Consider the following 27,604-nt stretch of genomic DNA (forward strand, 5'->3'; position numbering starts at 1 on the left):
CAAAACTTTTTTTTGTGGATGCTTGGTCCATTCTTCTGTGTAACAAAAAACAGAATAGTGTAAACTTTCCCATCTAAACTATAATACTGAGAGTGCAAACGAGCTTTCCACTAAATGGTAAGTAATGTTAAAATGCTAATGTGCAGAAGTTAAGCAGGCATAATGTTTACTCTTTCAACACCCTTGATTTTTTTTTTAATGAAGTTATCACCAACTTGACATGCTCAAATGATCAGCTAATAACCAGTTAAGTGTAACTGTCAAAATGCTTGTATGACAATTAATTTGAAAGGTAGCATCTTCTAATGTCTGCAAATGTGCATGTGGCTAAAACCCAACCGTGATGACATCATTTCAAACATTCCACAACATTCCCCTTCACCGTAGTTTAGCATGATCACCATCTGAGTTCAGAGTGCACTAAGCATGACGAGATTATCACAGATTTTTCCCAAAGAGGACGTTTGTACAACATCTGTAGCAAATTTTCTGCCAATCCACCCCACAGTGGTTCACTAGAAATCAAGACTGTCAACCTTCTGGTGGCCTGATACTAAAATTAACAGGATTGAAGTCCGTAGGTTTCATCTAGAGCCTGAATGATCAGAATATAGAAGAAGATGGGTGAAATTGCATCGTCCCATATTTGTCCAGTGGAGCAGTTAAGACTCCATAATTTAAAACACGCCTGCAGCACATGTAGCAGAGTACGAATCACGACTGATGACACCTTGTGGTGTCATCAGCGTCTCCACGACAACTTGTCAGCTAGTTTGTCAAATACATTGCTGGAATGTTATTAAAATAATTAAACTATCCCATCATAACAGTTTTTTTTTTTACTCCCCAAAAATCCAGTATCACTCAGGCTCTAGTTTAATCCTCTGGAAACCGTGAATATCTGTGAAACCCCAGTGAAGAACTGATCGACACTGCTGCACTCAGCTTAGGCAAAAAGAAACAGGCTATGTAAATTACACAAAACAAGTTTTAATGGCAAGACAAATGAGGAACTGACAGTCAGCTCCTGAGAATGTGTTGTTTAAATTATAAAAAGCAGTGATTCAAGCTGACAGCGACTGTCTTCACGGACATCAAAGCAGTTTACAATTCTGCCGCAATTTCCTTCTCTTCATCGGTGAACACAAACTCTTTGACTTTTCATGATCTGCTGCCTCATATCAGTGAATCCAGCACTGACTGTCCACACTCGGCCTTCATAATGTTCACCCCCGACAAACACAACACATTCAGCTATTAGATGTGATATTACTACTTACAAAGAGAGAGAGACACATATGCTTACCTGTGCTGGAGCTTTTAGTGGAAATACAATAAATAGGGCTCAGAGTGTAATTTAAACTGTATCCTCAATAACTACTGTAGGTAGAATAGCTTATTTCTTCATTAACACTGCTCTGCAAAGTTCACCACACTGATCAGGATATTCTTGAACATAAAGTGCAGAGTTGATAAGTAGATATCATGATCTGTTTGTATACCTTAGGCCTACCTGTGCTAACTGTATATCATACTGCTGTACATACATTATGGGCATGTAAGACCTCCGCTACTGCAAACTTCGCCTTGAATATTGTACTATGACACTATTAACGGCTAAAGAAATGACTGCTTGGGCCTACAATCTCTAGCGTTTTGTGATTTTTCTAGCTGATTTTGGAAAGACCAAAGCTTTCACCTACCTCAGCATTAATCTCACACAGGGGTGATAGCTGTGCTAATTAGTCCTCGCAGCGAGGAAGTAGCTTCTGTAACACTTGAGGCGAGAAGCATTTACAGGTTCTACTGAAGAGAGCTGAGTTTTTGTACAGAGTAAGTCCAGCTGACAGCGAGCTGCAGCGCTGGAAGTCCGTTCACATTAAGGCAGATAGATGTGTAAACAGACCTGGCTTGGAGCAGGTTGTCTCTCTCTTGTTGTGTATGTGCTCACACACACACACACACACACAGTGCAGGCTGGAGTGTGAGTGGTGTCCAGGGAGACAAACACTTGCTTCCTCGTGTTGGGCTAAACTCAAAGTCAGTGTGCTCCATGGCCATCCTCCTCTTCCTCCTCCTCCTCCTCACCTCCTTTTCTTTGACACAGTTCAGAACAATAGTGAAGAAAATCCCAGAGGAGTCGTGCAATCAAACCACTCGTTCAGCTTCTAACAACACCTGATGACGGTTCAGGTGTTTTCCTCTCGTAGCCGCCTTACGGGCTGTACGGTGGGGGCTTCTCGTCGGGGTGGTTGTGAGGAGGGGAGTAGCGAGGAGGGATCATAGTGGGCCACAGGTGACTGGCTCCAGACTGGGAGTCGTCTGACAGACCCGAGGAGTCCGGGAACATGTAGGAGCCCTGCACGGACAAACAAAGGAGAGCCACTGTTTATGTGTTGTTTGCCAATTCTGTCACAGTCTGCTAATTTATTGATGTGATGTAATTTTTTTTAATGACTACATGTTGAGGTTTAATAATATTCTGATTTTAAATTTATTTTAATTAATCAGATTATGAGCAGGTGTGAGAGAATGAAACGGTTGGGAAAATATGCATCATTTACAGAGAGAAATATATATTTGTGACCTAGTTTATACGATTTAATGGGTGTGGCGTCGTGAGCCAAGGACAGGAAAGCCAAAAAACTATTGATGATGGGTAATAATTTACTGACAAAAACAAAACTATAAAATGTTGGAATTTCATTTTTGACTTATTTTCAGATTAATACTGATATAAATAACTTTTAGCACATTTACTGATGCAGCAGACGTCATCTTAGTTCATAATGTTGTCTGATGTTTTTTGTAGAATACATTTATATGCTTAATTGTTCAAATCACATTATTTTTCTTATTCATACGTTGCTGCACCCTGGAAGAGACTGCACTGATCGGCCAGCTAGCCTGACAGAAGCAAGATAACATCGGTAACGTACTATATCTTCAGATATATAGGTATAGCAGAGAATGTTAGCCCGAACTGAAGTGACTCTCATGGACAAACAGTGGCGGCTGTGATGAAGCTGCTTATTCTTTGCCTGAGAGTGTACCAAAATGCTAGACAGGCTTTATGTGAACACGTTACATAGTGACATAAATAAGTAACGGAAGAAAAGCCTGGACCTCAAATGAGGCATTTCAAGCAGGTGAGGGGCAGTGTTTTCTGTTTGCAAAGCTTTTACATCCACAAAAAAAAGTGAAAGGGAAAACCAAAAAATGCATAACATGGACTGTTTAAAAACATAGCAGTTTGGAATGAGCTCCTTCATCACTCATATGAAAAACATTAAAATCTCAATGTACCACTTCTTCAGTGCAACGATTGTGTTCTGCACATACCTGCAGGTCGTAGGCAGTGTAAGGCGGCAGGCAGGGGGCAGCGTTGTAGTAGGAGTTGAGAGAAGTGGTGGGTGGAGGGGGCTCTGACTGGACTGGAGCTGTGATGGCCTCAGGTTCAGATGTGCTCTCTGAGGCAGTAGAGGGTGTCTTAATAAAGAAACAAAGCATATTAGTCTTAATTATCTATCGATTACAAGTCTACTAGCACCAGGGAATTACAAAGAAGTTCACAAGTGGAAGTGTGAAACTCATTGTTATCGGCAAAAGCATCATTAAATGTCTCATTTTTAAACAATTATTCAGTTTTATTTATTTCACGCCATTTAACAACAACAATTCAATGCTCTTTGCCCTCCAGGAGCATTTGTTGGTAAATGCATGTGTCATTTCCTCGACGTACCATGTCCTTGAAGCCTCCCAGTACTGCAGCAGTAATGATGCCCAGGAAGAGGGCCACGATGTTGAGGATGGTAGCCGACCATAACAGGTGGTAAAGGTGCACCACATCCTGGCAGCTCCTCACGTCTGTGTATTCATGGTAACCTCCAATCACCTCTACACGGCTAGGCCAGTGGGTGGGACAGAGAGGGAAACAGCCTACAGTCAAGCCACAAAGGTCACTGACTGTGTCTTTACGATGCAAATACATCAAACACAACAACAGGACACAGAGAAAGACATTGATTTATGGTTGTAAAAGTTCACATGGTTCCATTGAACCATTGAAAAGATGCTGCTAGACAGCTGGGAAACTGAGGTGACGACATGAATGAATGTTTGGTCAGACACAAACAGGACATGCAGAGGAAATGGCACCCTACAACACGTCTATGATGGGTTTTACTAAAAACTACATCTACACGTAAAAAATAATGAGGTGATCAATAATGGCTGTTATCACTCTAGGAAAAAGGAACCTACTTCCAAATCATGGATGATTTCCTAAACTTTTTCAAAACATCTTTATTCTGAAGTCCCATAAGAGGATGTTCTCTGAAACAAAGGTTAAAAAGAAAAGAAAGGTTCTTGTTCTAATAGAATCACCGCTGCAATGCAAAAAAATCTCCCACAAAAATGGCACACATCAAAAGTCCAAACAAAGCATCACTGCAAAGCGAGTAGCCACTGATTCAGAGGTGTGTCGGGTGCTCGACCTATCAGCGTACTCACTTTCCGCAGTTGTAAAGGTCGCAGCAGTAACACGTGTTGCTCTTCACACGCAGGTAGCAGGACGTACGCGACGATGTCTGACAGGGCACCTGAAGGTCAAAAATTACTTCATGTCCCTTCTCTTTGAGCCTGCTCTAGATTCCTTATAATGTCCCTATAAACTTCATCATTATGCCAGTAAAGTTAAAGAGTTCAGGAGGAATTTAGCACTCAATAGCACATTGTATTTTGATTAAAACTGAGTGAGATGTGTTTCTTACATCACGGTCCGATGCAGTGTCACTGGAGTGATACTCACAGCGGCCAGCGTACAGAGGCCTGAGGTCCTGTGGCAGAATAAACAACGTTTTTGAATATTTCAAGAAGAAGAAGTTAAAAGAAACAACAAAAAAAGAAACAACTCATTGCGTTCGTAATTTGTGGGCATAATTAATGTTAATCATGATTACAGTCAAATCAAACTGCCCCACCAACTTCACTGTGTCAATTTGGTTACACTGTTCACTAACCCACTAAAATATGACATAAATGATAAGGATTTTATGACAAGTTGCACGTTTATACACAACACTTTATCTCACACTTCAAAAAAACGTCATTCTTTCACTTTGTATTATGCTTAGATGTTGGAAATTCTTAATAAAACTGATAAACTTGGGGGTCATTGGTAATTTATGACGGCACAATATATTGTGTCGGCATTGCAAAATAATCACATCGAAGGAGATGTAATGGGAATTAACTCAAACACATCATGTTAAAACTTTTTTTTGCTGCTTGACACAGAAAGAACAGAACTCATTTTTCAAGACTCATCTATAAGAGAAGTCTGAATGAAATAGCTTGGTTTATTCTGATTTAAAGGTTTTGAGATATACAGTTATTTTTTCATAGGACATGGAGAAACAGGTAATCTCTCTGCAGTGTCTTATATGTGTTGCCACGACACGAGGCGACACAACTAATTAGTTTCACTGTTTAAATCGGTGCAATAAAATCACCACAAATTGAGTTATTTAAGTCACCTGGTGAAAATACCTATATTTTTCATATTGCAATATATATCGCAGCAAACCAAAATATCAAAATGTCATTTTTTTTTTCAAAAATTGTGGGGATCTATTGGTATTAAAGCTTGGGACTAGTTGGTTTCTGGACTTATGGGCAAAATATATTTATATTTAAACATGACATGTTGTGCTTAGGGAGTGAGAACACTTGGGGGTCAATAAGGCCTCACAGCTGTAATTCTGTTTTTATTTCTACTGTGATAGGCTCACAAGAAGTGAAGGAAGAAGTTATTAAACTGACATGTCTTTCAAACAATAATAGCCAACCTACCTACTGTGTATGTCCTTGTTTATGCTACACAGTAATGCTTCACTCTTACAGTAACAGAGCTCACCTGCTCTTCTAGAAACAAGGGTTATTTAGCAACTGCACACATTAGTAACATATACAAGTCTAATAATAAAAACACCTTCACAAAAAATAAACAGAACACCCAAATAAGTAGTTTCCACAGTTTACAAGAAAAAATAAATGTCATAATCCCAATCACCAACCTGTGCAATAATCTACAAGCCACTACAAATTTAATTTTATTATATTGTATACTTTGGCTCTTGCAAATAATAATATGGTAATAAAAACATTTAATAATCACACGACCCATATAAATAGAGCTGCTGTGTTGTGCATCACTCTTGTCTGAAGCACTTGGTCAGTCTGGAGAGTTGACAGGTCAGAAGCTTATCTTTGGGATTGCTTGAGTGAGTGCAAAAACATTAGATGCTAATTATCAGTATCAGGCATAATGAAATTTAATCACTTGTATAATTCATGGCTGGAGATAGTATGCACTTAATTATGTATCTGCACACTTGCTGTCTCCTTGGGAAAAGGAAACACAATTGTGTCCAAAAATGTGATTTAGTTTCAGAAGTAAAATTGTGAAATGTTTCAAAGTTCATTTAAATGTAAGAAATAGTCAGAACAACATAAAGAGGTTTCTAATTCCCCTTCATTCAACAGTGTGCCTCTTTAGAGGCGGCATCGCTGCCAAATGAAACCTGCTAATGGTGATCTCCCTTTTCACTCAGCAACAATATATTTCAGCATAATTGTTTTAAGAGTGCATTAGCAGTTATTTATTATTTTATGTACTTTGCGTCATATCGGATAATCACCCTCCACCACAAAATATATTTGAGAAGGGTGCGGCAGCTGCTTCAGCCTGCCATATGTGAGCTATGCCCTTGCAGAAGGACATATTTTTACTGTACAGCTAATGCAGACAGAGTATATTAAGCATTAATGTGGCTGATACAGATTAATAATCATGTTATGAGCCACAGCATGATTGTTATCCATATTCATAATTTATAGGATTAGTTAAATAAATACAAGCTTTAGATATACTTACAATGTGCCTTGCTGCAAATACTCCATCGACAATAGCGCAGCAGAAGGCAGCCACCACTCCGAAGCTGATGAAAACAATAGATGCCACTAACTGCGGAAGAAAAATAGTGGAGCATCAGCTTCATCACTCTATAATGTTTTGGTCTCTATAAAGGACTATATTTAAACATGCACTATGTTAATTTTCTCACCACTTGGACTATAAGTGGCTTTAAATGAATCTAAATAATCCTGTACATGTCATACAACACTAATGTATCACTGAGCAGACATATTGATGGATGAGGGGGAGGTGGGGGTTTGTGGCTGATGACAGAGTGCTGTGGTTATTTCCTGCATCCAGTGGTGTTCATGATTGGCACTGCCCTCAGCTCATTATAGGCACTGCAACCCTTAACCCACCCAGCTCTCCTCCTCTCCCTCCTCAATGAAACACAACAAGTATTCAATTACACATCACCCCACTCTGTCTGCAGCCGCCCCACCTCGCAGGAGGGAGGCAACGCAAGTGATACCACAAACTGAGCAGCTGGAGGTAACATAGATTTTTACGATCAGCAAATCTAGTTTGAAGGGTTAATTGTAAGCTGGACTGCTCCTTAAACCTTAGAATTCTTTCCTTTCACAGAAATGAAGGACAGATTGGAAGAGTTAAAACATCACTTAAAGCAGCTAAATGGGCACGTTAAACTGTGCTAACTGCACTAGTGAGATAAAAAGACATGTTTTTTATTGTCTTTGTGCATCCCTCTGCCTCTTGCAAAGAAACCTTAAGAAAAAACAGTTTCAGATTTGATTTTGATTTGTCTTGAATGGCTGAAGGTAACATGTTGATCATGTACAAAAAAACTGCCCTACATCTTCAATGGGAGAACAGGTTTGGCACAATATTACAGCACTTCCATGAAGCTGGAGGACTGGTAAGAGACTTTTAGTTTTGAATAAATGCAAAAAAAATTTTAAACTTGACACGGCTAATTTGTAACGTAGACTCTTGGTTATATTGTACATTTCCAAGTCTGAAAGCTCAAGTTGAACTAATGAAGACATTTTTCTGTTATTAGACGTCACAAGACTCGTCTAAAACACCAAAGATGGTCAACACCTGTGTTCGCAGGCTGTGTAGCACGCCACATTGTAAAAAAAAACGATCTTTATCTGTAAAATTAGTGGAGTTAGATTGGTGCATTTTGAGGTATTTTGCTTTTGACATTGTTAATGTGTACATTATGATTTGTTACGCAGCGATCTGGCGGTGTTAAACACTTTAGACTGTCAGTCAGTAATACACCGTAAAGCATCTGCACAGCAAAATGATTTGACTGATGTTTGTTTTTCATATTCCACTGATGATCACAGTCACTGTTTTGAAGTTTACTTCTAGAGGTGATGATAAATTATGTGATGCTCACTTAGGTAAGTTCTGGTAACAGAATTAAAAGTAGGAAATCACCCAAACGGTATTTTGTTAAGCTGAAATAACAAGTGATTAGTCAGTAAACTGAATTGTAGTTGTTACAAAAAAAAGTGAATCATTTACATAATCTGTCTCACAGTTTCTCAACAGTGAGTTTTACCTTGTCAAAAACTGATTTTTGCATTTTTTACAAAACATTTTAAGATGACATCACCACAGACATCTTCATTTTCTAAAAGCATGTTATAGCCAAAAATACTAATTATTTAATCAAGAAGAAAAAATCCGCCATTCATCCATTTCTAAGAAGACAATCCGCTAGATATTTGTTTAATTCACAAGTAATACGTGTTTTTAACATTTCTTTGACTGCACTACAGGTCAGACTCTAAATAATGTCAGCACAGATTCCGACATAATAATATTTTATAGCGATAAACAAGACCGTGGTGCAACGTGCCAGAGCTCGGTCAGCTGTGTCGCACTCGCACGTTTGCTCACTGGAACTCGAGGCATCCAAACTCTGCTGCGTTGTGGGAAAACGTGTCACGACACAAAGTCATTCTTCACTCAGCCCTGACAGACTCTGCCTGGCACCTCCCACCTGCTCCGCTCATCTGCAGTTTCCTTCCCCACATTCCAGCGCAGACATCTGTCCTCCTCCACTTACACTCTATGTCTATTTCTGGCTGCATCCCCCCTGAAGTCCAGGATACTTGCACCGATACACAACTTGAACCTCCTCTGGCCCGGTGGGACTCAGCCTGGGTTGTGTCTACCGCTCGCGTTGTCACATTAACAACACAATCAAGCCGTGTGAGCTGTCGTAAGGTAACTGGGACTGATACGCAGTTTAATAACAGTGTTCTGTGACTGTAGAGACGAGGAAACACTGAAAGCGCTGAAAGGGATCCCAATGCACAGAGGTAATATAAATCCTCTTACCATCTGTCTCTTGTTCTCTATCAAATGAGCTCCGATAATTCCCAGAAAAGAGCCAAAGCCCAGCTGAAAAGAGACAAAATAGCTGTTAGGACATTTATCTAACTTACTTTACCATAAAGCTGCACCTCATCAAGCGCCGTTGAAGCTTAATTAAGAAACTGGTGATATTTATTTGATAGTTTGAGAGATTGAAGCTCCTCTAACTCCAACTCAACATTAATTTTCCTTTTTTTTAAAGCCTGTGAATTCTGTTCCAGTTTACTGACTTGAACTATAAATCTGAGGAATCTGATGTAACCGATGCACGGTGGCGTGGGAGTTCTTTATGTAAGGCAGAACGCTAAAAGCAGATTAATGAGAAGAAAACAAATTTACGGACAGAGAGACTTCACCTCACTCAGCGTCTAATGACAGCGATGCTGAATAATGAATGTGGTGAAAATTCACCCCTCAGAGACCTTCAGTAATGAGCTTCATCAGAGTCCAGGAGCAGGAAGAGCTCACTGGAAACACTCATACTTCACTTCTTATGAACACCTGACAGCAAACAGGCCCGCCGTGCTGCATCTGCCACTGCTACATGTAGGTGTGAACGTGAACTCACAATGAGTCCTGAGTAGTAGCCGCCCACTGTGATGTTCTGCGTCCTGGTTGTTGCTGCCAGGCCGAAGATGAGGATGAGCACAGATACAATGAGCAGCATCACCGTCACAATTATGGATTTCCTCTTCCTCCTCTTAAAGGAACCTACAAGTGCATAAAATACGTGAACATTACTGCTTGCATCATACTGTAATGTGAGTACACTGATTTAATTATAAGATGCAACTGTCATCCACAACAAACAGTGACGTAAGTGGAGGTAGTTAAAGAGACCCATGACTGGACTGGAGTTACTCTGGCTCTGTCCCTTTGACCATTAGTGGCCAATTCTGCCAAGATGTCTCAGAGGAAGCTATAAAAACACAGGCTGGTTGGAAGATACTACTAAAGTACCGGACTGCATGAGTGTCTGATGGAGTTAAGCAAAGAAATCAACTTTTAAAAGGCACACCGCTGTGTTAAGAGTCATAAAAGGACCCGATTACTGTATACAACAGTCTGCAGTGCAAAAACTGTGATTTCATTTTGAAAAAATGCTAGAAACAAAGCTTTAATCTTTTATCTAATACTGTCAATAACTATCCGAGTGTTGGAGACTTTCAGGTAGAATAACTTCCATAATGAAGCTCGGTTTGTGTTATGATCAGCTAAAATAAGGACTGTGTTACTAATGATGACAAATAATAAGAAACATTTATACTTTAACTGTTTTTAAATCACAGATGGTTTACATAATTGGAAAACCTTTCTGACATACATATTTATATGTACATATATATTTTTTTACAGCTCTATGCCATTAAGTTGAAGTAGCTAAGGGTGTCCTGGTGGTTGAGGACTTCCCACGTATCTGTCTCTCCTCATTTTGAATCAGCTCTCTGCAGTCTAATAAACAAACAAAATGTTTTTTGAAAGATGGGATGAATCCTGTATATATGATAAGATCATCTCATATATGCAGAAGAATAATATGTGAATAATAGTCTGGCTGCTACTGTAATTAAAGTTAAAGTAGCTGTTGTGCATTATTTCTGTTGCATAAAATATGTTAGTCATTATTTACATTTATTTAGCAGACACTTTTATCCAAAGCGACGTACATCTGAGAGTAGATGCAACACAAGCAAGGATCTAGTCACAAGAAAACAACCTGGATAAGAGCAAGTGTGACAATAGGACCTTGGTGCCTACAGACAGTGCGGGAGGTAACAGGATTTTGTTTTGTTTGTTTTGTCTATTTATTCTCTGATTTGCTGTTTTGATTAAGCAGAGGCACAAATGTCAAACTTTTTCAAATCTCACTCTGACCCGGTAATGCAGACTAGGAGACTTATTGAATTTCAAAATTCTCCAAAAAAAGATGCATCCATAAAGACCAAGGTTTTTGGCTTCACAAGTGTATGTAAGAAAACAGCAAAGTTCTTAAAGGGTTGAAGAGCAAATAGCTGGTCATTCAAAAGGCAAATAACCTACATATTTTATCAAAAATAACTATAACGGCTGCCACAAACCAAATCCTAAATGTGCCATAAGGACAAAGGTGACCATTCAACAGTCAGTTAACTTCAGAGAATGTACTTCCTTTAAAAGAGATTCATCTGAACATCCTCTGAGACACGGTGAGTAAGAATCATCCCTAACAATGTTTACATTTGTTGAAGTTAAACTTTATAAATTGAAAACAGAAGGGAGTGGCCAGAACTTACTATTCTCTCTTGCTCTGTCAGGCTCTGATGGTGCAACAGGAAAAACGGAATCTACTCCATCTATCTTAGGAGTCATCACAGCCAGATTTAGAAAGCCCAGTCACCTCCACATTCTGTTTTTATCAATTTATGAATATGTGGAGGCCGCAGACAGACTTCACGGCTGCTGAATACTGATGCTCCGACTTGGAGATCAATAAGGAAACACGCTCTCTTTTTGTAATGAAGACATAAGAATTCAGTTAAATGTTGTCCCCGTGGTGCCTGCATAATGAAGGAAACAGCTTCTGACTCTGAAATACAGAAATACATGCACAAGTTTGCAGAACTTGGAGTTAAACCCAGTAAGAATTATGCTGTGAAGAGACGACATCGCTGGTGGTCAACATCACTGCTGTCCTGTGATGTAGAGTAGGATGGTTTCTCTGCTGGTTTGGTAACTGAAACAACACACATGGCTCTTTTGCAGTGAAATCAATAATGAAAGCCTCAGTTTCTGCCACCATGTTACGTCCATTTGTGTACTGCTGAATTGTTAATAGAGGCTTTGAGCAAAAAACACTAAGCAAACTGGTGTTGTCTTAGCTCCACTCTTCCAGATGTTCACAGGAAAGCAATTTGTACCTCAACATTATGCGTGGCTAGATTTGTTCCTAATGTGACTTTCTTTGAAAATGTGACAATTGCAGGAAAAGACTATGTTGACGTAAAGGTAGTGTGATTAAATTTACAGGAAATACTGATCATGATCAAGTAGAAAAACTGAAATAATGTGATTACATGATAATATGATTATGAGTGTAATGCTCCATAAAGTCACCATTTTCCTTAGTCAGACAAGCGTTACAAGCAATTAAAAAGCCTGAAGCCAGTTTATACACTTTGTCCCACAATAGCAAAATTGACTGGAGTGTGATTTTCGAAAGATATCTGAGTAAAACAATCAACAATCTGATTCTATGGATACGAATTATCTGCTTTAGTCTGCGCTAACATGCAAGAAAATAGATAAATAAATACATGCACTGACTTTTCCGTGCATAAACAGATCGTTTTATTGATTGAATAATCGTGGAAGCAGCCAAGCATCCTGGCAAAATCTGCAGCGGCCGTCGGAGCCAAACATCCAGGCTGCTGTGGTTACCCAACGCCGCCGCACCTGCAGTGACGCGCTGCGGCCCGGAGCAGGAAAAAAAATACCCGTCTGGTGATGCAACGAGTGTTTTTGTCTGGTTTTGCAAGAAAAAAAAATACCATCCGTGTTTATAAATGACAAAAATACCAACCGAAAATACCTTTAAATATCAACCTCGGTGCGTATGAGGAGGAAAAAAGCAGCTTTATGAATGCAAGTAAGCGCAACGAGCGTGTTATTTAATTGATAAAACCTGCTGCAGACGCACCGTTGACCTTGCACACACACACACGCACGCACTCACATGCACACCTACCCATGCTTGTTTCAGAGAGAGTCAACCCGCTGGACTGGAGGCTCTGAGGAGGAGGAGGAGGCATGCTGGCTGCAGGATGGTCAACGCTGTCCTCAAGTCGTCTCCCAAATTCTCTGAAAAAAACACCACAACAATCACGACTCGGTGCTGTGCGATAGAAACGGCGGACAATGGGGAGCTAACGGCGCGTTCGCTCGCTGTGACATTCTCCGACAGACCGCAGCCCGCCTCCGTCCCGCCGAGCCCGGCTCCGTCTCATTGACATCCCCGCGGCCGCTGACACGTCTCCCGGTCTCCGTCCTCTCGGTGATTCGGTGTCGGACGGCGGGTCGCTGCTGGTGGTGCTGCTGGTCGCATGTGCGCATGTCACACACGTTATCCCGACAAAGTACTCTCTCCGCCGTTACAGAGTACTGTAACTGACACCGGACGTTACACCGTTCCTTTACGTTACACAACTGTCAGTTATACGTTTATATTCGTCTCGTGTGCTTTAATATTACAGACTACTTGTTAAGATACAGCCAGTTTTCTCCTAATATGATCATATGTCATAACGTTCATCATCCGCCATTTTTAATTTTCACTTACAAACCTGGAAAGTGTTTTTCTGTGCACACCTGTACTTGAAATTATCTATTAAATCTTGAAATATAGTCAAAATCGTGCTAATAATATCATACACGTCGATAACATTCAGAATACATTAACCGACAGACAAATCAGCCGCCATTTTTAATTTTTTTAAATCAACTAGAAGCAACAAGATGAGCAAACAAGCGGTGTCAAAAAATTTTAAAACTTTGAATTCAAAACAAAAATGACACCTTTTTAGAATTGTGTTGACTTTAATATGAAATACAAATAAGTTAATGGTAATTAATACAAACCTGTAGAGGAAGGTAACGATAATACATGGTCTCCACCGGATGGTTCATCAGCTTCGGTGATAGCCTGCTTTATATCAGACACGGTAAAAAAAAAAAATACACTTTAGATATGTTTTAAAGTCTTTCCTGGTGCTTTTTGTGTTTGTTCGGTAAATGTGGAGGCACTTTGGGAGAAAGTTGGAGCTGACAGCACACAGGTTGGATCCAGGACAGCCCCAGGCCGAGCATCGAGCGCCACCGTCCGGCACAACCACGGCGTTGCGTTCAAGAGCAGCGGGACCTTATGTAAATACATGAATAATTCAACAACACGGTGCTGCATTCATGTGCACGTCGAAAGGTTAGGAGTCCTAAAAACTTAGATTTGTTCAGTAATGTACACTCCACTTCCGGTAAGCTATGGAGGTGGACAGTACTAATTAATTTGTTAAAGCAGCATGAATAGAAAGAAATCAAAGTAAAAAAATAACATACAACATTTGAAGATTTTTTTTTTAGGCTTCTGTGTTATTTTGTTTTTTAATATTTGGTTGCAACTTCATCTGCCTCAGACCAGGCTCTAGCTTCTGTGTTTTATTATATAATAGAAACGTGATGGATCATTACCACATGAGATACCATCGAAGCACTAACTGCTAATCCAAGTGTGAAGAAGATGTGAATTGCTGTTTACTACACTTTTTAAAAAATGCACTGGAGCTAGAAGAATTATTGCAAAATCTGTGGCTGTGTTAAGTTAAATAAATAAAGTAACAATAATAGGAGCGTTCTGTAAATGCAAGGTAGGAGCAGTATCTAGGGATTGCACACAAGTTAAAGTAATAATACATAATAAAAAATTAAATCCTGTATCAGATGTGTTACATAATGCGCATCCTAAATTGCAGCCTTCACAACTTGCTACTCTTCCATTTATCCTTAACTAGTTAATGTTATTTCTTTTACTAGTTTATTTAACTCCCCATTTTTACTTTGTTTTTGCACATGATTAATATCTCCTGATTCCACATTAAACATTTCACTTTTTACCTCATCACATTTCCTATCTTCCTACTACTTATATGGTAATGAGACAGATATGTCAATGTATGTCCAGGGGAGAGTCTGGTCTTAGATGTGTTGTTGATGATGGTTGGTAAAGTTGCTGGAGGATTTTAAAAGTCTGTGAGAGCACTTTGAATTAAGGTACAGTCGGAGGTCAGAATAGATTTATATGGTTGGTTAAAGCTGACGTTTCCCTGAGTGTGACAGAAATCAGTTAGTAGTGCTCCTTTATGGGTACAGACCTGGATGAGATTAGCATTTCAGGGTGAATCTAATATAATCTGAATTATTTTCAGATGGCATTGATTTACTTACACCTCAACATATCGGAAAAACATGGATTTTAACATGCTGTTTATGAATAAAGTTTAGCTGAAATACATTGCCCAGACGCATCACATCAACGCTATCCCTAATTCCACCTGAACGACCGGCTGTCAGGGCCCGTGTCCTCAAAGCCCATCTCTTCCAGCTTGCAGCGACGGTACAGCTCATAGTGTTGAGCGTGTGTTTGCTCCCAGAGATCCTCCATGTTCACACGCAGCAGCATTTCCCTCAGCTTCACGAAATCACAATGGTTTTCATCCTCCACTGGGAAAAAAACAGAAGTCATTTAACCTTCTTGCTTTCGCACTAAAAATCTGAAATGATAAATCTGTGCTTACTGTGCTCATAAAACCAGAGAATCGTGATATTATACTGACTGCAAAAGAAGTCTCGCACAGCCAGAGCTACCTCCATAGTTCTGGAGAATGGCAAGCTTATACTCACAGTCTCCATCTGGTGAGTCAGACTACCGAAAAACTAATACTAGTTTAGGCAGCAGGCGTCTGACTAAACAGCTCCACTGATTTGGGGACTTTTGTGATGCTTGTCAAATCAATTCAGCAGACTCACCCTGCACGGATCCCCAGGGGTACAGCCTTGCTTTCACCATCTTATTTCCTACTTTAACATCTTCTATGCTTCCAACCACAGCAAATGGAAGATGAGTGTGGAACACAGAGTACTGAGATTTAAAATATGGTTCAAAATATGCTGTTGTCAAATCATCATATTACAAATTTCAATGCTACAGTTGTTCAAAAGTATAACAATAAGACTGATTTAAGTTAACTTAGTACATGTGATAACAAGCATTACGTGCAAAAATACATAACACACATGTAATTTATCATGTATGTGTGTTGGTGTGTTTCTGTGACTCACGTTCATGGAAGAGTTGATCTCTGCAACAGCCTCATCCTCAGTAGGAAACTGATAAATCTGCACTCCATTGCTGACCAGCTCACTCATCACCTTCATCTTTAATTTGTCCAGTTCACTCCTGGATACGGTGTCCGCCTTGGTAAGATCCGGGATGATGTTCACCTGAATGGAAAACAATGATACGAGTGACACAATGAGGAACAAGAAACTAGAACTGCTGAAAACACTGAGAGCCGTTTGAATGTCTTGTCACCTTGCTGTCCAGCTTCTTCATCATGACAAGATCAATGGACTTCAGGGAATGTCCAGTGGGAGCGATGAATTAGAGGCAGATGTGGACTCTTGAGTCATGGTAGTTAAACAGGGAATGCTTTATTTTCAGCTCCTCTTCAAGACAGTCCTCAAATTGGGCAACGATATACTCCAGAATGGGTTTGTAGCTGCACAGAAAAAACAGTTGACAAATATAAACATCTTTATTTTATCCGTACTTGCATGAAATTTAAACTTGACATTGCTTTCCTTGTTGTGTGAGAGAAATGTTAATGTCCTGGATACAAACTCTGTAGTCTTGCAGCCAACAATGCTAGATTTTTATCCTTCCTGCTGTTGCAGCACTCAAAAGGTCAAAAACCTCCATCTCTACTTTCAGCGTTCAAACTTTGAAGCACTCTTTGCTGCCTGCTGTCTTGAGTTTCATTCAAACTCTCCTCTGTGGACTCAGGACACCTGTCAGAGGTGCTGACACGGTAAACAGGAAAGTGTTGATGCGCAGGCTCCGTGCTGTTTCATGCTGGATGCTGAAGTGCTTTTTTTCCTTTATCCTCCATGTCTCCAAAGACTGACTCACCAGAACCGACGATGCATTTTTTTTCGCTCGCTCTCATCCCGATTCACTACACACAACAAGCCTTTCCCTTAATTTCTACTCCTCTGATGCCATCATCAGCCACTACAAGCCCGCGAACGGTTGGATCATCGTACTTACTGCGAAAACATCCACCTCACTGGCCGCCATCGTCACAAGCGTCTGTGCGCAGGATTTATCCGCGTTCAGCCAGACCTGCTCTCCACATTACGCAGGGACTTGCTCCTCTCAATATGGCTACTTGGAGGCAACACCCCTCGGTGCTGGAGGGCGACATTACAACAGCCTAGCACTGAACACATCACTACTCTAAGGGAGTTTTTCGTCGGTTTTATTTACTAAAGTCACCGTTTTTTAATACAGGATATTTAAAACAAAAGCCCGTGTGCCAAAGAGCGTTCCAGGAAGAATTGGGAATTAACCAAACAAGTTTAGATATTGAGGACCTTGTTTTTGAGTAATTTAAACATTAAGTGTCACACTGGCAAACGAGGAGAAGAACAACTCCCTTTTAACATGAATGTGTCCAGCAGAACCAGGTTAGGGTAGGGAGAACATCTGCCAGACAGGGTCAAGTCCAGTGGATGGCACTCATATCACATCTAATACATGAAGTTGTATATTTATCAATTGTTAAATGCTGTATTTTATAAGAAGTTCCAGAACCAGAAACACCTGCAGAGGAGTAGAGCAAGAGAGGACAGTTTTCAGGATTTTTTCCCAAAACAATGGAAGTATATACAGATCAGCCATAAAACATAATAAAATACACCTATTGATTTTTTTTTTTTTTACTTGTACATGTGAAGTCTGTCCAGATCGAGCAGAGGAAACAATGTTTTGATGGATGTACTGTACAAGACAGAACTTCTCACAATGGTCCAAAGAAGCCTGGAGTAACTGACTGAGCTGTAAACTGTCAGTTCATCCTGCAGGGACCCTGAAAAGTCAAGGTTTTCCTCATATTGAAATTTCACTATAAAAATGTCTAGGGCATTTGCACCAACTCATCAGTACCCACAAAGGTAACGGCCATGAGGTCGGTGGTGCTTCTTCACTACTTGATCTTGAATGTTTAATGTATTGAAATGTAGACGGTCAGTTTAACAGCTTTAGTTCATATGCTGCATGTATGTTACAAAAGCAGAATGTTTATTCAAGTTACTGCACATCAGATCTGTGGCTGAGGAGGGTTTCAGCATTAAAAGAGTCAAATGAACAGAACTGGATGAATGAGGGGTAAACAGGGACCCCAGCAGGTTAAACCAGCCATTGCTCCAAAGGTGCTACTAAAGAGCTGGAACATTCAGTCTATTGTATGGACTAATGTGCAGAGTTTATACAAGAAAGATTCAAGTTGATTTTAAATGGCTAAATTATCTATTGTCCCTTATAATAAAAATAATAATAACAATTTAAAAAAGAACACTTGCTGGTCATTATTATGCATAGACAGGCGCATTAAGTTAAATCCCCTCATGTTTCCTTCAGTGTTCCAGTGAGTTGTGTTTCTTTGCAGATGTTCTCGTGTGGTGACAAGAATAACTGACCTTTACTGTAAAATACACCCACTTTGAAACACACACACACAGACACACACACACACACGCACGTTTTTGCCGCTGAAATCTCAAAGAACAGATTTCTTTCCATGACGCAATTTTTCTTTTCATGTAAAAGAAAGAAGTTGGGGGGGGGGGAGTGCCTCAGAAGTCCCCCCTCTCCCACTTTTTACATGGGGGTAACAGAGCGTTACGTGACCGGAGTGCAGATGGGATCAGGGATGAGGACTACTTGAACTTCAGCAGAGGAGAGCTCATGGTAAGCAGTCGCTGCAAGACTGTGCAGAGGTGCTGCACGATGGCAACTGGATTGGTGTGCATGCATGTGCAGGGACAAAACCCGATGACTGACGTCACCCGTTTTTTGGACTTAATTTATGATTCATGTCAGAGAAACACCCGAGAAAAAAAAATACATAAGAAAATAAATCAAATGAACTGCTGGAGTGCCTTTGTGCGCGTACAGTGCAGCCAGCCAGTGAGTGACAGTGTCCTGTGTTGGGATCAGCTATAAATATTGTATTCAGGCTTTGCTTCAGTCTCAGTCCAGCTTAGCAGACAATGGCTGATGGTGTGCGTGTACAGAATGCAGTGCTGTGGTCCAGGCCGCTGCCAAAACGTCTCTGGGACCCAAAAAAAAGCACTTTGTATCCCACCCCCAGTTTTTCTTCGTCCAGCGTTCATTCACTATGATGCGCGCCTAGTTGAAGGAGGCTCTCCACTCCCGGTCCCCCCTGCGAGCCTAAAACTTTCTAATGAAATCCCCAAACACTTTTTGACAAATATCATTTTTTTTCTCGAGGGGTCGAGGCGGTTTTCGACATATTAATCCGCGTTTTTATTGAAAAGAAAACTTCAGGTATGTCAGATTTTTTATTTTTATTTTTTGATGAAACTCTATTTTTGCTTATGTCTAGTGGCAGATGAAGTAATTGATGTAGTTTAGGAAGTTGAGAAAAGTTTGCAGATGCAAAAATGTGAGGTTTTAGTTCAATGGACAAGGTAGATGTGATTGGTTTAACAAGTACCTTTTATCTTTGTGAAGAATATGGAGCCCAGTTCCACAGAGGGAGGAGCTGAGGAGACGCTCCTTAAAAATCATCCAAGTCCTGTAAGTGCTGAGATTAAATGACTTTTACTGTTTACACTTTTTTCTTTTTTAGCAAGTTTCCCTTTAGCAATAGAGCTTTTGTGACAAACAGCACAGCTATCATTAACTCAGTAATCTGAAAGTTCCCATAAAGTTTGTAAAGACAGCAGCCTCTCACGAAGGAAGTGACTTTTTGATGGTACTCTCAAGTGTCCTGGGGTTCCTCTGGGATCTGTGTGTCCTGGCCTGTGGATGCTGAGAGTCAGTGAGTAACATCTGGCTGTCAGAGTGACCCTCCAGCTCTGCTGTCTGCAGCTGCTGCTCCAAGCAGGAGGGTCCACTCAGAGGAGGTCAGCTCTCCCAACGAGTGCCACAAGGTCACCAGCGGGTTTATAATTTGCAGAAACAGGGGACAGGACCATCAGTGTGATGTTCATTAATATGCAGAGCACTGTCTGGCAGCTTATATTATCGGTCATACTCGGATCAGGAGGCATGCCATTTTTTTCCTGCAGTAATTTGAAAAGAAAATAGGTTGACTGCAGAATCTGGCGATTTAGAATATGTGTGGTGAGGGCTTTTTCTCTTCTTCTTCTTTCCACCAGCCTCACAAAGTGATACTCAAGCATGGCCAGGAGCTGGAGGAAGAGCAGGAGGAGTTGGCCGAGCATCAGCCTCTAGAGCAGGAAGACCTGAACTTTGAGAGATGGAAGCGCAGGCCGATTCCCCAGAGGACGCTCCACCAGAAAATAGACGACTTGAAGAAATACCTGTGGAATGCAGAGACCAACGAATTCATGGGTCGCTCTGGGAAGAGCTGGAGTGAGTTGATGGAGAACGAGAGGGTCTGTGCTGTTGGGTTGTGGGGAGGGACGTTTGGATTGATTTGACTGCATGTGTCCAGTAACTACAGTTCTAATGTACAGTTGAATGTTTCTTAAACAAGCTTAAGAGCTGATGTGGTGTTTTATTTAAAAGATGCATTCAACAATAGTTTGGGGTGAGAAATGTGTCTCCAGTCCAGTGACTCTGCTCACTGTGCTGTGAGTGTGTGTGTCCTCATGCTCAATGTTTACATAGGTGCATGGACAATTCAGAATGTCCTGACAAAAACAGACTGCCTGGGGACGTATCCCCAGCAGGAGTGCACAGTTCCAGGCCTCACATTGGCCCGGAATCACATTCCTCTTCATCTTACCATGCTCTCAACAGCCTCTTTCCCAAAGCCACGGCGACCTCATCGCTGACCTTAACATGCTTACGGCCCCTCAGTTGCAGTAAAACACGTAGCGATAGATGATCGTGTCTTTTTTTTTTTTCTTCCATAGAGATCTCTGCCAAATTGAGCTTTGGTGCAGAACAACTTTTTTGGCGGAAGTCACAGACTGGACGAGTTTGTTGAGTCAATGATGATGGAGCAGCCTCTTGGTATTCCAGGGGAGTTGCTATGTGACGTTGTTGAGCCCCCTCCTTCAGCTCCACTGTACACAATAGCAAACATGATCCAACTGAGTGTAGAGACAACATCTAAGGAAAGTGTGTGTTACTTGCATAAGCCAAAACGCTGGATCCCAGGAAGGGCTAAGAGCTGATTTCAGCCTCATAACCAGTGTGTGCACACTTGTGGAGGAGTGGGGCCCATGTGTCTGCTGAAGAAAAGCCCTGAGTTGAAGTCTGTGCTGTGTGTCCTGTGAGACGAGTGCGTAAGAGGGGACACAATACCAGAGTGGGGTGATTGGGGCTCCTTGGAGCTGGCTGGGCCTCTATGGCTGCAAAAGACCTTCACTACGATGGCAACCGGAGGTTCACTGTGTTCCTGAGTGAAAGGACAGCTGGGAGAATTCTCACTGAGCTCAAACAGAAAGGCCTTTGTGGCTCCGGGGACGCAAGGCTGGCTGCAGCTAGTCCCCTGTGAAATTGCCCGCACAGCAAAAGCCATTTAATTTAGGGCACGTTTAGCTTGATTAGTTGCTAATGGACTGTTAGTTGAAAATTGCAGAACAATACTAGGTCCCAGGATTTCTTTGTTACGGGGTTCTCACATTAGCTCAGTACAGTGGGTTTTATACCAGAACTATTGGAGTTATTTGCAAATCCAGACATTAGGGGCGTACTGTGCTTTGTATGAGTAAACAAATTAGAAGCCGTCCTGATCGAGGACAGTAGCTGGAGTCCAGACAGACAGTCTGAGCAAAACTGGAAACTCCTAATGGTTCATTATTTCCCTCCACTCACATCAGACTTCATTTACTGAGGGATGTGTTGTGTGTTACATAAGCCACTTTTATGCCAGTACTCTGCAAAAAAAAAAAGTTCAATCTAATGACTCATTTTTCAATCTCTCCCTTTAGGCCTCATCCTTCTCTTCTACGCTGCACTTTATATGTTTCTTGCAGCCATGTTTGGCGGCTGTTTGTTTTGCCTCATGTGGTCTATTAGTCCCTACCATCCCACCTATAATGATAGAGTGATGCCACCAGGTAAATATAACCCTAAACACAAGCTGCTCCACTGCACCCTCTGCTACCACCTCCCTCTCCCGACTGTCCTTCTGTCTCTTGCTTCTACTTGAGTCTCAGCACAGTTGACTGTCTCTGCGTCTCCACTGGCAGGTATGACGATGGCCCCACACCTAGAAGGCCATGAGATTACGTTTAATGCATCTGATCGCAAATCCTGGAAGAAGTATGCCAGGTCCATGGATGAATATCTAAGACGTGAGTCCATGCTGATGTGATTGCGGGGGATGATGCTGAAGGTGGGAGGTCTGACGAGGTTGTTGGGTTTGTTGAAAATGAAGCAGACGTGCAACGAGTTAATCCTCATCTCCACTACCTTTGTCCCCTTTTTCCATTTGGTTCTTGCAGGGCATGCTGGGAAGGGAAGCCTCTTTGTGGGCAGAGGGCAGCTATTCAGTGCTGTGTTTTTTTTCACACCCAGCTTTTGTCAAGCTTCTTTAATCAGAGGCCTGAGTCTGGCAGGGCATTGCTGTTGCAAAGGTTTATTTATGCCCCCCTCTCTCGTTCTCCCTCCCTACTTCTCTCTCTCTGCTCTTCGTTCGCAGCCTATAACGATGGTGCTCAGGACAGGAAGAATATTCGCTGCTCACAGGACACATACTTCATGCAGGACGACTTGGAGGAGAGTGCAGAGCGGAAAGCGTGTCAGTTTAAGCGGTCCTGGTTGGGGGACTGTTCAGGTCTGCGGGATCCTCACTATGGCTATTCTCAGGGAAGGCCATGCATCCTCCTTCGAATGAACCGGGTAAGACGAGTGTCAGTCCTCAAAACCTGTAGAATACTTAGCTTTACAAAGTATAACTATGTGAAAAATAATAAAAGACAAACAGAAGAGGGAACATTAAACAGCAGGAACACAGTGTTACTGTACCAATGCTCAATTTTTTAATGTGAGCGACATCTTGTGGCCATTCCTGGAAGAACATGAGGTACATGAAGCCATTTTGCACTACTTTTTGTCTTGTTCAGCATTGTGAGTGATAGCTTTTGGCACCATTAAAAAAAATGTGTAATTTTTGAATATTTTTTTCATACAAGTCAGAAATAAACCTTTCCATGTTATTTTAATTATTTAGACATGAAGAAACTGTCCTCCTGGAGTTCAGTTTGAAGCTAAAATGGTGGATTGTGATCAAATCCAGCTACAAAAAGCTACAAAAAATGTAATGTTTCAGCCTACAAGTGTTCAGTTTAAAGACATAATACTTTCAAACTGAGGTTGAGGGGTATGTTTTTATGATTTTGTTCAGATGATGACACTTTATTCTTTCTTTTCTCACTCTTTAATAGATTCTTGGTTACTTACCTGGCCAGGGTAAACCAATAAATGTGACTTGCGGAGTTAAGGTAAAATCACCATCAACATTTTTATGTAATTTCATACCAGTGCTGAGCAACATTTCTAAAAAAATATCATAATCGTGGCATGCAAGTCAGTTTACGTCAGCAAATAAAATATTTTCCTCTCTCAGAAAGGACCACCAGAAGCTTTAGGGGAGATCCAGTTTTTCCCTAAAAGCATTTTTGACATGAAGTACTATCCGTACTACGGGAAGCTCAGACATGTGAGTGAAAATTTCGTCGTTGAATGTTGCTGCAGCATTAGTGGAATGTAAAATCGTCCGGTTATTAATCTTCTCTTTTTGTCTCAGGTAAACTACTCTTCACCAGTGGTGGCTGTGCGTTTTGCAGGACTGCAGTACGACACTCACATCCAAGTGCAATGCAAACTGAACGGAAAGGGCATCATCAATGATTCACCCACTGACCGCTACCTGGGCAGTGTGACCTTCTCCTTTGACGTCGGGGCGTAAGGGGAAAGTATCACTGCCAGCAGGATGCTCCCTTGATGACGAGGCAGGAAAATAAGTACAAGAAAAATACATTTCCATGAATTTTCCATGAATTATGTCATTCCCCTCTCCCCGTCTTTCACTTAAATATCCACATCTTCTGCTGTGAAACAAAATCCTCAAGAAGTAGATATTTACTCTTGTGTTTCTGTTGTATCTTTGTACGCTGAGTGTGCTACTGGCACCTGCACCCACCACAAACAGTGCTGAGCACAGGACGAGTGCATAGAGTGAGTTACAGTTCAATTCCTGATATTTCGTAATGATTAGCAAGATTAATCAAACTAAATTACACTCTGCCCAATAGTTAGCATTTCTGGCTATGCAAATCCAATTATGACTTAAAACATTAATAGGGAATTAGAAATATTATGTTGCCGGGTTAGATTATGGTTTCGTGTGCACATTTTTGTGTGACAAAGTGTACTAATTTGTTTTGCATTATATTTTTCAAACCTGTATATTGTAAGAATTCAAAGAACTATCATGCAAATACTGAAAGCAGGACTTGTACTGTACTTACACGGTAAAAAAAAGATATAATAAATGCAAATACATGATTACTATATTTTTGTTGAATAGAGTAGTATTATACAGTTATGATAAAGTATCACAATCCACTTCTTCTTTTGTAAAAACATTTGCTTTTGAAAATGAAATACTACACAAGACTGATCAATAAAGAGACATACTGTGCTGTGAAATAGTTTGTGAAAGGTCTGTACCGTTTTAAAAAATATAACTATTTTGTGATAGCATTAATCCTGCCTGAACTGTGCTACTAAACTTGGTATCAATGTTGTATTTATTCCTATTATAGTACTGATAATAAATACAATGTTCTGGTTTGTACTGTAAGTTTTCTTCCACATGAGACTAACAGTCTGCATCAACTCTGACATTTTTTTATAAAGCTCTCAACACAAAAACTTTGAACATTTCAATAAAGCAGTAGATGCTATAGTTATTATTAAACATTACTTTTTTTTCAAATGTAAATGCGTTTGAACACCAAAGCCAAAGTTTAGGGTTTTATTAATTTGGGAAATGCAAACTTGTTTCAGAAATTACTTCAAAGTATAAAGCAAAGGGTGTCTCAGGTACGTGAAGGGGTATATTCTTACAATTAATTTTGTGTATAAACTTATAATGACCCTTTACAAGTTTATCTGAAGTGATCCCACATAATTCATAAAACATGAGATCTATCTTTCTATGGTCCACTGACTTTTGAAGCTGTGTGAGCTAATACTTCTTACATTCACTTGTTAGCGTTAGCATTCGCTCGTTGATGAGAATAAATGCAAAGCAGAGAAATTGCTAAAGTTGTGAATGAATGTTGAGATGAAGATGAAGGTCTGCATCATGGTTATCTGTTCAATAGTTGTTGAGAGTTTGTGGTTCATCCTCTGGGAACCTCAGACATTTCTGCCAAATTTAACAGCAATTCATCCAGTAGTTATTTCAGTATTACAGTCTGCACCATAGTGGTCGACCAACTGACTCACACGAGCATTACGTAACAGATCTTTAAAGGTTATATCTGTATTTTGTTTACTTGAATATCACAATTTTTTGTAAAGTTAAACATTTGTACACACACTGGTTTGAAAGTCTCTCCAGTTGTTGATTTAACCCCTAAAATGTATTCCCTATGCATCAGTCACACATTTGATTTTTTTCCCAATGAAAATAATCCCATCTCGTCTTGACAGAAGCTCAGATGTAATTCTGCATAAGTTGTTTTCTCTAGAATGTGCAGATTTCTCTCCATGCCTCTGCACTCACTGCAGCTGATCACACCAGCTCAACTCTACTCAAACACTATGAAGTTATGCTACACTACACAACTGCAAGTTGTAATATTGGAGTAACTCAGTCATTTACTGTAGAACTGGAAAGTGATTCTAGAAGAAGAATCAAGATACAGAAAGACTCACCCTGCCAGCTGATTTGTTGTGAAGATTTCTTATGTTTGAAACTCGGGATGTCTGAATCTGGGTTTTTAAGATAGTAATCTGTACACTGTAGTTTCAAGGTGGAAAACCCTGAGGCATTGTGTTGACTGCCTATTTCTTTATGTCTTCCAGGATATACACTCACTGGCCACTTTATTAGGTACACCTGTTCAGTTGCTTGTTAACACAAATAGCTAATCAGCCAATCACATGGCCGTAACTCAATGTATTTAGGCTTGTAGACATGGTCAAGACAACTTGCTGAAGTGGGGCAAGAAAGGGGATTTTAGTGACTTTCAACATGGCATGGTTGTTAGTGTCAGACAGGCTGAATATTTCACAAACTGCTGATCTCCTGGGATTTTCACACACAACCATCTCTAGGGTTTACAGAGAATGGCCCGATAAAGAAAAAATATCTAGTGAGCAGCAGTTGTGTGGATGAAAACGCCTTGTTGATGTGGAGGTCAGAAGAGAATGGGCAGACTGGTTGGAGATGATAGAAAAGCAACAGTATCTCAAAAAACCACTTGTTACAACCAACGAATGCAGAATACCTTCTCTGAATGCACAGCACGTCCAACCTTGAAGAAGATGGGCTACAGCAGCAGAAGACCACACCAGGTGCCACTCGTCAGTGAAGAACAGGAAACTGAGGCCATAATTCACACAGGTCCACCAAAATTGGACACTAGAAGATTGGAAAAACATGGCCTGGTCTGATGAGTCTTGACTTCAGCTGCAACATTGAGATGGTCAGAATCTGGTGTAAACAACATGAAAGCATGGATCCATCCTGCCTTGTATCAACAGTTGAGGTTGTTGGTAGTGTAATGATGTTGGGGATATTTTCTTGGCTCACTTTGGGCCCCATAGTACCAACTGAGCAATGTTTAAACTCCAAAGCCTACCTGAGTATTGCTGCTCACCATGTCCATCCCTTTATGACCACAGTGAACCATAACGCACCATGTCACAAAGCTCAAATCATCTCAAACTGTTCTCCAATGGGCTCCACAGTTGCCACATCTTAATCCAACAGAGCACCTTTGGGATGTGGTAGAACGGGAGATTGGCTTCATGGATGTGCAGCAGACAAATCTGCAGCAACTGCGTGATGCTAGCATGTAAATATGGACCAAAATCTACCTATCTATCGAGCTCATATGGGAATATTAAAGTAACAAGGTCCTCAACAAGTCAGACAGAATTTTAAAAATACAGATTTTGCAGGAATTTTTTTAAACTCAACAGTGGGACGTGGGTCAAAGAGGGAAGTGTGATAAACCACCAATGTTAATAGTTAATCTTCATTCCAGTCTCATTGATCAATTGAGCTTTATGTGACCTCAGTGCCAACCTGCCTCTCTGCTGCAAGGCGGTGATAGCTGCAGTGAGTCACGCCTCTGGTTGCAGCAACAGGTCATAAAAACAGACCAAAGTCGACTCAGCAGTGTTGAGTCTGCAGCCGTTAACCTTTAAATTTGCTTTTGTCGCAACACCTTTGCAATAAAAGTGCAAAACAAAAAAAAAACTAAGAAGAATGACAGTGA

At 40.7% G+C, this 27,604-nt stretch overlaps 3 protein-coding genes across 8 annotated transcripts; 1 reads left to right on the top strand and 2 right to left on the bottom strand.

The window, feature by feature from the left end:
• Positions 1-970: 970 nt before the first annotated feature.
• tmem255a (transmembrane protein 255A) lies at positions 971-13,191 on the bottom strand. 5 transcript variants are annotated; one of them, XM_035949270.2, is made up of 10 exons: positions 13,059-13,191; positions 9,903-10,045; positions 9,299-9,361; positions 6,938-7,027; positions 4,773-4,838; positions 4,513-4,601; positions 4,264-4,335; positions 3,743-3,905; positions 3,343-3,489; positions 971-2,359 (listed from the first exon to the last, which is right to left on the bottom strand). In XM_035949270.2, exons 1-10 carry the CDS (start codon positions 13,120-13,122, stop codon positions 2,216-2,218), a joined length of 1,041 nt encoding a protein of 346 aa, XP_035805163.1. In that variant the 5' UTR covers positions 13,123-13,191; the 3' UTR covers positions 971-2,215. The 5 variants fall into 5 exon arrangements, with proteins under 5 accessions (XP_035805163.1, XP_054872339.1, XP_054872340.1 ...); XM_055016364.1 differs by having other exon boundaries at positions 3,743-3,910; positions 4,263-4,335; XM_055016365.1 differs by lacking the exon at positions 9,299-9,361 and having other exon boundaries at positions 3,743-3,910; positions 4,263-4,335.
• LOC129350319 (septin-8-A-like) lies at positions 10,021-17,322 on the bottom strand. 2 transcript variants are annotated; one of them, XM_055016369.1, is made up of 8 exons: positions 17,190-17,322; positions 16,455-16,641; positions 16,202-16,363; positions 15,890-16,001; positions 15,415-15,583; positions 13,949-14,012; positions 13,059-13,171; positions 10,021-10,045 (listed from the first exon to the last, which is right to left on the bottom strand). In XM_055016369.1, the coding sequence occupies exons 2-7, from the start codon at positions 16,476-16,478 to the stop codon at positions 13,151-13,153; spliced, it is 552 nt and encodes a 183-aa protein (XP_054872344.1). In that variant the 5' UTR covers positions 16,479-16,641; positions 17,190-17,322; the 3' UTR covers positions 10,021-10,045; positions 13,059-13,150. The 2 variants fall into 2 exon arrangements, with proteins under 2 accessions (XP_054872344.1, XP_054872343.1); XM_055016368.1 differs by having other exon boundaries at positions 13,949-14,015.
• Positions 17,323-19,311: 1,989 nt separating this feature from the next.
• atp1b4 (ATPase Na+/K+ transporting subunit beta 4) lies at positions 19,312-24,941 on the top strand. The gene is made up of 9 exons (XM_023272667.3): positions 19,312-19,490; positions 19,677-19,742; positions 20,327-20,543; positions 22,073-22,201; positions 22,334-22,438; positions 22,786-22,985; positions 23,531-23,587; positions 23,713-23,805; positions 23,893-24,941. Exons 2-9 carry the CDS (start codon positions 19,680-19,682, stop codon positions 24,052-24,054), a joined length of 1,026 nt encoding a protein of 341 aa, XP_023128435.1. The 5' UTR covers positions 19,312-19,490; positions 19,677-19,679; the 3' UTR covers positions 24,055-24,941.
• Positions 24,942-27,604: the final 2,663 nt, after the last annotated feature.

The sequence above is a fragment of the Amphiprion ocellaris genome, chromosome 13 (assembly GCF_022539595.1).
Source record: "Amphiprion ocellaris isolate individual 3 ecotype Okinawa chromosome 13, ASM2253959v1, whole genome shotgun sequence".
Lineage (NCBI taxonomy): Eukaryota > Metazoa > Chordata > Actinopteri > Pomacentridae > Amphiprion > Amphiprion ocellaris.